Genomic DNA, 10,877 nt, shown 5'->3' with positions numbered 1-10,877 from the left:
CTTTGAGTGAACTTTTTTAAAGGGTGAAACTTTCACAAAAAATGTGAATACAGTAGAAAGTTCAGAAACGAAATATAATGCTCAAGAATTTTTGTCTTTATTAAAATACACTAATATTTAGGAAACACCAGAATTTGGTTGCCTATATAAACTTTGCTTCAGCCCCCTTGTGCTTACCTATCATCATTATTATTTATATGACTTTTTTTCCAGAGGCTCCATGCCTTGTTCAGTGGATAATGCTCACTGCATGGGTTCTTAGTCCGTATCTTCTTATCCTCATTCAGTGTGGGGCCTCAGGCTTATTTATTGCATCCTATCCAAAACCTACAGGCTATGTCTAGACTGGCAAGTTTTTCCGCAAAAGCAGCTGCTTTTGCAGAAAAACTTGCCAGCTGTCTACACTGGCTGCTTGAATTTCCGCAAGAACACTGACAATCTCATGTAAGAAATCAGTGCTTTTTGCAGAAATACCATGCTGCTCCCATTCGGGCAAAAGTCCTTTTGCGCAAAAGGGCCAGTGTAGACAGCTCAGATTTGTTTTGCGCAAAAAAGCCCTGATAGCGAAAATGGCGATCGGGCTTTTTTGCGCAAAAGCACGTCTAGATTGGCACAGATGCTATTTCCGCAAAAAGTGCTTTTGCGGAAAAGTGTCCGTGCCGATCTAGACGCTCTTTTCTGTTAAAAGCATTTACGGAAAAGTTTTCCGTTAAAAGCATTTGCAGAAAATCATGCCAGTCTAGATGTAGCCATACAGAATAAGACATTTTCCCAGTGGCATTCATTACTGGAGCATCTGAATGGTGCAAATTACCAAATGGTAAAGAACTTTGAAGGTGATCTGTAACAGAGTTTAAGGCCAAAATGATTAGGTGCCCAAGTGTGGATGCCATGGGCCTGATTTTCCTTCTCAGAACTTTGTGCTTTTGTATTTCTTTGGGGCATGTCTACATTGGCATGACCTTGAGCAAATACTCTTTAACGCAAGAGTTTTTGTGTTAGAGTATTTGCGCAAGAGAGCGTCTACACTGGCATATGCCTTTGTGCAAGAGATGTGCTTTTGCACAAGAGCATCCGTGCCAGTGTAGATGCTCTCTTGTGCAAGAAAGCTCTGAAGGCCATTTTAACCATTGGGCGTTCTTGTGCAAGAAATTCATGTTGCCTGTCTACATTGGCCTCTTGCGCAAGAACAGTTGCGCAAGAGGGGCTTATTCCTGAGGGGGAGCATCATAGTTCTTGCACAAGAAGCCCTGATTTCTTACTTTAGAACGTCCGTGTCCTCACGCAAGAACTGCCCGCCAGTGTAGACGAGCAGAAAGTTTTTATGCAAAATCATGCCAGTGTACACACAGCCTGTATGTTCACAGCTCCCACTGACTACAGACAGGAGAGAGCCCGTGTGTCATGTTGGGCACCCAGAGCATGAGGAAGGCTTAGTGACCCTCTCGGAGAAGTCTGATTTTTAAGTGATTTGCCCAGCGTGAAGGAGGAACTATCAGATAGAGGTGGGAGTGGAATTGTTTTCTGGGACAGCAGCCAGCTGCTTCAGCTACATGTTCCCTGTTTCATTTGCTATTACCTGCCTTCTAGCTTCTGGATCAAACAAGGCAGGGCTCCTTCAGACAGGAGCTTCATTCACTACACTGTCGCATCTGACCTGTGCTCTGAATGAGGCAGAGGCCTGTGGTGGTAAACCCCAAAACAAAAGCGTTCAGAGTGTGAGGCTCCAGCGGGGTGCATTGCCAGCTCCTTCCTTGCAACTCGGGATTAAAGTGGGTCGGGCCAAGTATAAATGTAGAAAGAGCCTGTAGCACCACCACATCCTAGCAGGTTACAGTGGGTTCACGGGGTCAGAATGGGATGAATCTTTTGGGCAGCCCCTACGGCTGTTCCCAACACATCTTGTCTTGGGGTCACTGCTGAAGTGTCCTAGAGCAGGAGAGCCCTGCACACCCCAGTTGTCATGCTGCTGCAGGACTAGCTTTCCTGTGCTTTAGTACATAGGGGACAGGTATGGGAATGTGTGAGCTTGCTTGTGGCACAATGAAGCAGTGACCGCTGGGCCCCTGCTGTCTTCTCAGGCTGCACCTCAAAGGCAAGGGGAGCTGGAAATCACTTCATAGGACTCAGCTCTGCATTTAGCTTCTGCAAGTTCCCCTTGCTCAGTTAAAGATCTGGGAGTGGTTTGGCCATTGGCTGGCTTCTTGGCCTGGCCTCTAGGCTGGAGTCCTATTAGTGAAAGACAAACTGCTTCATCTTATGAACTGTTTGTATAAAGTCGTCTTCAACTAGTTCATAGTCATGGTCAGAGTCATCACTGGCATTTGCATCTAAAAGGACAAGGAAAGAGAAAGTCAGGTGGGCACTGTGACAGCATTTGGTCGGGCTATAGCCACCCTAGAGCAGTGGTCTCCAACCTTTATAAGCACAAGATCACTTTTTGAATTTGTCAGTCCAGGATCTACCTCAAACCCAAATATTCCTGCCCCCGCCCCTCACTCTGTGAAGATGGGGTACGGGCGAGAGGGACAGAGTGATGTCAGCTCCCTCCTGTCTCCGCCATCTTGCACTACAGGCAGGAGGCTCCTAGGAGCCTCGACTCTGAAGCTCTGAGCAGGAGCAGCAGGGGGACCCTCGAAGCCAAACCAATCAGTATCAGCTGTCAGAGGCTCCAAGATCTACCTGGATCTACTGGTTGGTGAGCACTGCCCAGGAACAACCAGGCTGGGTCACACCAAGGTCCTGCTGGCCCGGCAGTCTGAATGAACAGAACAGCGATCCCGCCACTGTTGCCCATTCCTGGCTTCTGGCAAAGAGGCCAGGGACCCCATCCCTGCCCATCCTGGCTAACAGCCATTGATGGACCCAGAGCGTGTCTACCCTGGAGAGGCAGATTCTGACTCGCCTTCCCTGCCAGTGCTGAGGGACCGGCTGATGCAAGCGTAACACGTTTACCTGAGCATCACACAAAGCAAGCACGTGTGGGTGTATGTTGCTAAGAACACAACGGCTGTGTCTACAGTGGCATGAATTTCCGGAAATGCTTAAAACAGAATAGTTTTCGTTATAAGTATTTCCGGAAAAGGAGCGTCTACATTGGCAGGCTGCTTTTCTAGAAAAGCCCTTTTTCCGGAAAAGCGTCTGTGGCCAATGTAGACGTGCTTTTCCGGAAAAGAGCCCTGAGCGCGATTGGGGCTTTTTTCCGGAAAAGACTACTGGGCTGTCTACACTGGCCCTTTTCCGGAACAGTGTTCCAGAATAAGGACTTATGCCCGAGCGGGAGTAGAATAGTTTTTCCGGAATAGCGGCTGATTTTGTACAGTAGAGCGTCGTTGCTTTTCCGGAAATTCAAAGGCCAGTGTAGACAGCTCGCAGCTTATTCCGGAAAAGCGGCTGATTTTCCAGAATAAGTGGCCCAGTGTAGACACAGCCAGGATGTGTTGAGCTCAGCCAGACCAACGATCCAGCCCAACTGGTGCCTTGCATCAGTCAGTGGCCAGGGGGATGATGAACCAACTAGTGCAGTGGCCCTAGCACCAGCTGCCGGGTGCTGTTGGAGGTAAGGCACAGCCTTTCCAGACCAGGCAGAGATCGGTTCACACCCTCAGGCATGAGATTTGCTTCTATGATCATAGCTTCCTTCTCTGCACAGGCATGTTCACCCCTTCTGCGTGTGCTGCCTGAATTAAGGCGAGAGCCTGATTCCTTTTTGCACTATGTTAACAAAGAAGGTGAAAGTTGCGAAATCGAGCACTCTCGTTAGGAAGCATTAGAATGAACGTCACTTGCCCGGACAGCCTCAGTGAGGTGACAGGTGGGGATAGGGTTCCTGTTTTACACAGCGGGACCAGAGACACAGGCATTACGGCCAAAATTGCCATGTGGCCCATGCTAAGCAGCTGTACCGCTGTGGCCAGAATAGACCCGTTTCTAAACCCAGTCCCAGCCAGCCTGACGCGTTCGTCCCATTTGACAACTCATCACTTGGCGGGTTTGCCAAAAACCAGCGTGTGAGTGACCCCCTAGTGAGGTGTTGGGGGCATGTGTGGGGTGAAGGGCCATGTGGCATTGCCAGCCCACATGGGTGGGTGGCGGGGGGGCCACAGGCCGGCCCTACCTGCATGAGAGAGGAGGGGGGATGGGTGAAGAGAGGGGCTTGGCTCAGCACTGTGAAGACCTGGTGCAGGCAGGTCTTAGCTCCATGGGGTAGGTGCTTGTGCAGCTGCTCAGGAGCGATTCAAATGACACCCAGCTAAGTGCCCACAGCGAGGGTTGTTGTTTCTACTGATGGTGCACATTTGCACATGCTGCACTCCGCACACACGTGGAAAAGATCGGAGGTGTCTGGTTTTCCCTTTGGGAGAATAGACTTGCCAGAGGAGGCTGTGAAGGCTGGGACTATAATAGAGTTTAAAGAGAAGCTAGATAATTTCATGGAGGTCAGGTCCATAAAAGGCTATTAGCCAGGGGATAAAATGGTGTCCTTGGCCTCTGTTTGTCAGAGGCTGGAGAGGGATGGCAGGAGACAAATCGCTTGATCATTGTCTTCGGTCCACCCCCTCTGGGGCACCTGGTGCTGGCCACTGTCGGCAGACAGGATACTGGGCTAGATGGACCTTTGGTCTGACCCAGTACGGCCGTTCTTATGTTCTTAATATAGTCGCCATATGGTCTCACTAATTTGGGGTTTGACATGCCCTGGCCTTGATGCATTTGGTAGTATTGCATCTGTACCAACATGGATCCCTCAGACACTAGAACAGATCAAAAAATTCTGCTGAAAATGTTTTGTGGAAAACAACATCCCATGGAAAAAAATATTTTTGTCAACAAAACATTTCTAAATAATAGTTATTTAATTTATTTTCAAATTAAAATTTTCATTTTAATTTTTGAAATAATTTGAGACCATTTTTTTTCTCTCTGTTATTTTGTCACTGAATGCAGCAAAATGAATAAGAATTAAGGATTCGATTTTTTCTCCCTTTTCTCTGAAAGTTGTCAAATCTCCAACTTGAGAAAAGTTACTGGGGACGAAAGGAGAAAGGAAGTTGTCATTCTGTTACATGGCAACTTTTCCAAAGTTGAAGAGCTGAAACATTACTGACTGAAAAAAGGGTGGTGAGGGGAAAACCCTGGACCACGTTCATTTTATTGCACTCAGTGGCAAAAAAAGTCAGAATTTATTCTTCCTTTCCAATTTTTGTGGTAAAACAATTTAACTAAATATTTTACTAATAATGCAAAGCAGGTCCATGGGAACCCTTTGCAGCAGGACAAAGTGCCAGGCAGCCCAACATTTCGCAAAGTGCTTTTTCCTTTTCTTGGTCAAGCAGGTTGGTAGGCTCCAGAAAGCTGATGCTGCAGAGGCAGGGGCCCCCTAATACCTCCAGTGGTCAAGTACTCCCCAGTCCCAGCTCCTGGCTCCCACTCCGAGTTGTGTCCAATACTGCAGCCCCAGCAATGGGGCCCCACGTCACAGCCCAGCAGGTCACGCCATCAGGAACATTTCCAGCCTACGTTTCGCCTTAGCTTTGTCAGCTTAGTCCTAACAGTTTTGCCCCCGTGCGTTAGGCTGAGCATTGTCTTCGCACACGTAGTGCTACAGCAGCAAGTCTAGCGGGCGTAGGGGAGCTGGGAGTCTCCGTGGGCCCCTGGGCAAAGTGTGTGTGTGTGTGTGTGGGGGGGGGTTCCATGCTCCCATAAGGGGCGGGCCTGGGGAACCAGCCTTCAGTGCTGCCTGGCAGCAGCACCCCCCACCAGCCCTCAGAGTTGCTGGAAAGAGCCCGGGGCTCTGGCCACTGCAGTAGCAGCTGGGGTGGTCAGGAGCCCCGGGCTCCTTTGACTGGCTGGGCCCAAATGCCCTCTTTCCCCCCTCCCCCGTTGGCAGGACAGTCTCACCTCTGGCCTCTTTGAAGGGTTTGGTGGGCGGGGGAGTCCTCTGCAAGCCAGTCTGATGGGGCGCGTACTCGTTCGGGGTGCTGTGGACAGCCAGGGGACGCCGCTCGTGCCTGGGCTTGGAGCATGGCAGCTCAGGCGCCTCGCGGGCGTGCGGCGAGGTGGACAGATGAGGCAGCGGCTAATGGGAAGGGGAATAAGACGGAATCTAAACATAAAGGCTGCAGCTCAGGCTGCTGAAGATGCTGAGAGCAGGGTGGACGGCCCGCAAGCCCTGGGAACGGTCCCAGGGAAACCTGTCCCCCGTGGACACCCCTGCAAGGAAGTAGGGTGGTCACCAAGGACCCCCAGCCTCTGCAGGGTTCCCCTTTCCCAGCTCCTCCTGCGCCTGCTGCCTGGCTGAGGCCGCCTCTGGGGCAGTCGAGGGGTTCCTGGCTCAGCCTCCAGAAGGGGGATAGGCAACTAAAGCATCACACACATCCACATGGGTATACACATATCCGCACACACATCACACGCATCCACACGGGTACACACATATCCGCACTCGCATCACATGCATCCACATGGGCACATGCGTCCATTCCGGCATCACACAGGCACACACACACACACACACACACACACACACATCCATACGGGCACACACATCTACATGGGTACACACATATCCGCACACGTATCACATATCACATGCATTCACACATCCATTCAAGCATGACACAGGCACACGCAGCCACACACACATATCCACATACCACATGCATACACACATCTACATGGGTACATACCTATCCACACGTGTATCACATATCACATGCATCCGCATGGGCACATGCATCCACACAGGCATCACACAGACACACACATCTACAGGGGCACACACGCATCTGCACACACATCACATGCATCCACATGGGCACACACATAGCACACACATCTACATGGGTACACACATCTGCTCACGCATCACATATCACATGCATCCACATGGACAGACACGCATCCATTCAGGCATCACACACACACACACCCCTACACGGGAACATGCAGCCACACAAGGAGGCACCCCCCCCCCCAGAAGGATCAGGTCGGTACCTTTGGTTTCGCAGGGCTCTTGGTGGCGCTGGGTAGCTGGGGGCCGGCATTGCCCTTGACGTCCCGTCTCTTCGGGGGCCGTGGGGGGGGAGCGGCGCTGCCTGGCATCAGCTTTAGCAAATGAAAATAAAAGGACTCAGCCAGCGCTTCGACGGTGGAGCTGTCTGTCAGGGGGCCGCGCGCCGGGGCAGGCTCCTCGGTGAAGAACAGGGCCATGTCCAGCCAGCGGGGCGGGATCTGGAAGCTCACTGACGGCTCCTCGCACAAGCTGGTCACTACAAAGGGCTCCGTGATTTGTGCTTCCAGCCGCAGGGCGGAGAAGGAGCCCAGGACGTCATTGGCCAGGGAAGGGTCCTTGGAGGCCACCTTGACCTCGCAGGGCAGCTGAAGCTGCTGCACGACCTCGAGGAGGCTGTAGCGCCGGTTGTCGCTGAGCTCTTCCACGAAGCCGCCTTCCATGTGCAGCGGCAGCATGACCGGTTCGCTCTCCTCATCCTCCTCGATGCGCCTGCTGCACAGGAGCACTTCGATGGACATGGGCTGCCCCTGCTGGCGCACCTGGGCCGTGGCCAAGCGCAGCACCTCCAGCCGGTCGCCCACGCTGAGAGACGGCAGCTCCTCCTCGGGGTTCTCACAGTCCTTGGTCACCACCACGTGCAGGCCCGGGCTGCTCCTCAGAGTCGCTGTCAGGTCAAGGACCGTGGGGAACTCCTGGGGGCGCCTCCGGAACTTGCCCTGGTAAGTGCTGGAGAGCAGGAAGTGCCGGGAGCCCTTCCTGCCCTTGCAGGATGAGGCCAGGACCCTCCAGGCACAGGACACGCCGTGGATTTGGATCTTCTGCCCCTTGTGCAGGCGGGGAATCCAGTCGTTCTCAAAGATGGGCGGGTACCCAGGACCCTCCAGGATCTCGGCCTGCCTGGGGAAGGCCTCCTCCAGCCCCAGGACCTCGCTCAGCAGCAGCGGCTTGATGAAGTTGATGTGCTGAGATGCCTCGGTGACGTCCTCCACGTCCACTTCCAGGGTGGAGGGGATTTTCACCACCTCCTTCCGCACTGCCGGGAGATGCCTCGGTGAGAGCCAGCAGCCCCAGCCCAGCCACGTCTCCCCCCGACCCAGCACGGCGAAGCTGGGAGTCAGACCCCACGAGTTTCCGACAACAGCCAGGGAGACCCCGAGTCTGCAGAGCTGCTCTCCCCGGCTGAGCTTCTGGCAGGAGGCCCTGGTCACGTCTCAGCAGGACAGCAGTCCTCCTGCCCCGGGGAACCAACAGGGGCTCTGGCGCCGGGAGCCGATGGAGCAGGAGCTAAAGTTCCCGAGCTGGACTGGCCCACAGGGGCCCTGTGCCACTGATGGGACACGGGCACATTGCGTGTCGTGTCTCCCTGGCCCCCGTGCACAGAGACCCGTCTGCCACTCCCAAGTGCTGGGGCTTTCCCCTGTGACGGGCTCCCCGTGGCCACGGTCAGCCTCCTGGGCTGGGCCTGAAGGCAAGGCCCAATGGCACCAGCCCTGGGAAGTGGGTGCGGTGGTGTTTGAGGCCAGTGGCACTCTGGGCTGCGGCGTTTTAGGACAGTTCCAGCTGCGAGCGCCAGTGGAGCCCACGTGGCTACAAGCATGTTGACAGCCCAGTGAGACAGCAGATGCGAATGGGGCCTGGGGGGCACGGCCAAGGCCATGGCCATGTGCTGCACAGACCCCATGGACAGCCAGTCGCCCGTGGGGAGCCGTGGGCAGGGCTCAGGGTGACAGGTCGTGGTACCCGTGGCCCCACCTATGTGAGTAGCCAGAATGTCAGCTACAGACTGTGCAGATGCTCAGGCGAGCGGCCCCAAGGGGCCTGCTGGGCTCCCTGGCCGAGGGCGACCCGGGGAACCCAGAACTGTCCCTTTCAGTGAGCTGTGCAGGGCTGCCACCTGCCCCCCGCCTGCATGGATGGACCAGGGATGCGCTGCCAGGCCAGGCCCTCGCCAGCACTGGGGCTGCAGCTTCGTCAGCCCCAGCAGATTTCAGCCGGGTCAGAGTCAGCTGCTAACGCAGGGGTGGGCAATGATTTCTGACCAGTGGCCACGTCCGAAATTTTTAATGTGGCCCCGGCTGCCCTGGAAGGGGCGGGGTCTCAGACAGAAGGGGTGGGGCCAGGATACATCCATGCTTCCCCACCCACAGACCCTGATTGGTCTGGGGCTGGGCTCCCCCCCCCCGCACAAGAGAAGAGCTGGGCTCCCCCCCCCGCACAAGAGAAGAGCTGCCCCCCCCTCGGGCACAAGAGAAGGGCTGGGCTCCCCCCCCCGGCACAAGAGAAGAGCTGCCCCCCCCCTCGGGCACAAGAGAAGGGCTGGGCTCCCCCCCGCACAAGAGAAGAGCTGCCCCCCCCTCGGGCACAAGAGAAGGGCTGGGCTCCCCCCCGGCACAAGAGAAGAGCTGCCCCCCCCCTCGGGCACAAGAGAAGGGTTGGGCTCCCCCCCGGCACAAGAGAAGAGCTGCCCCCCCCCTCGGGCACAAGAGAAGGGCTGGGCTCCCCCCCGGCACAAGAGAAGAGCTGCCCCCCCCCCTCGGGCACAAGAGAAGGGTTGGGCTCCCCCCCGGCACAAGAGAAGAGCTGCCCCCCCCCTCGGGCACAAGAGAAGGGTTGGGCTCCCCCCCGGCACAAGAGAAGAGCTGCCCCCCCCCTCGGGCACAAGAGAAGGGCTGGGCTCCCCCCCGGCACAAGAGAAGAGCTGCCCCCCCCCTCGGGCACAAGAGAAGGGCTGGGCTCCCCCCCGGCACAAGAGAAGAGCTGCCCCCCCCCTCGGGCACAAGAGAAGGGCTGGGCTCCCCCCCCCCGCACAAGAGAAGAGCTGCCCCCCCCTCGGGCACAAGAGAAGGGCTGGGCTCCCCCCCGGCACAAGAGAAGAGCTGCCCCCCCCCTCGGGCACAAGAGAAGGGCTGGGCTCCCCCCCCCCGCACAAGAGAAGAGCTGCCCCCCCCCTCGGGCACAAGAGAAGGGTTGGGCTCCCCCCCGGCACAAGAGAAGGGCTGGGCCCCCCCCGGCACAAGAGAAGAGCTGCCCCCCCCTCGGGCACAAGAGAAGGGCTGGGCTCCCCCCCGGCACAAGAGAAGAGCTGCCCCCCCCTCGGGCACAAGAGAAGGGCTGGGCTCCCCCGCGGCACAAGAGAAGAGCTGCCCCCCCCCTCGGGCACAAGAGAAGGGCTGGGCTCCCCCCCCCCCGCACAAGAGAAGAGCTGCCCCCCCCCTCGGGCACAAGAGAAGGGCTGGGCTCCCCCCCGGCACAAGAGAAGAGCTGCCCCCCCCTCGGGCACAAGAGAAGGGCTGGGCCCCCCCCGGGACTCCCGGTGCCGGGGCCTACACAGACACTGCTCCAACCAGCTGGTTCCCTCTGCCCCGTCCCACTCCCACGCGTGGCAGCCCCGGCTGCATCGGGCGGGACTCACGGTGCATGATGCCCTCCACTTCGTACACGGGGCAGAGGCGCAGGGCGCGGCCAGGCAGGGCCGGGCAGTCCAGGCGCTGGCCCCTCAGGACGTCCGACTGCAGCACCTGGCTCAGCGTGTAGCCCTGCGGCTCCCAGTGGGCAGAGAACTGGCCCTGGAGGGAGAAGGGGAGGCAGAAGCGATGCTGCCCGTCCCGCCCGGCGGTCACGCAGCTGGCGAGCTCCTGGCCCCGGTGCACGTCCACGGACAGCAGGCGGATGGGCTGGCCCTGGGGGACAAGCTGCCTGTCCACAGTCAGGTCGGCCGCCGAGGTGAAGGAGAAGGACGCGGCCCGGGGCCCCGCTGGCAGGGTGCTGGCGAGCTCCCGCAGGCTGCAGGAGGGCAGCGGGGCTGGGCTGGGCTGGAAACGCCCTGCGAGAGGTCAGAGGAAGCTCGTGGTAGCGGGGCTGC

The 10,877-nt window shown here is 56.7% G+C and overlaps 1 protein-coding gene across 1 annotated transcript in view; it reads right to left on the bottom strand.

The window, feature by feature from the left end:
- Positions 1–15: 15 nt before the first annotated feature.
- Positions 16–10,877, bottom strand: part of THEMIS2 (thymocyte selection associated family member 2) — a 33,843-nt gene continuing 22,981 nt past the window's right edge. Inside the window, exons 3-6 of the mRNA XM_075908698.2 lie at positions 10,428–10,838; positions 6,997–8,048; positions 5,902–6,079; positions 16–2,330 (exon numbers count right to left, since the gene is read on the bottom strand). Coding sequence (XP_075764813.2) covers positions 2,233–2,330; positions 5,902–6,079; positions 6,997–8,048; positions 10,428–10,838 — 1,739 coding nt within the window. The 3' untranslated portion in view covers positions 16–2,232. The remainder of the gene's footprint in view (positions 2,331–5,901; positions 6,080–6,996; positions 8,049–10,427; positions 10,839–10,877) is intronic.

This window comes from Pelodiscus sinensis, chromosome 26 (genome assembly GCF_052426305.1).
Source record: "Pelodiscus sinensis isolate ZL-2025 chromosome 26, ASM5242630v1, whole genome shotgun sequence".
NCBI lineage: Eukaryota > Metazoa > Chordata > Testudines > Trionychidae > Pelodiscus > Pelodiscus sinensis.
Note: the sequence above shows the minus strand (reverse complement) of the source record. Positions and strands in the feature narration are given on the sequence as shown.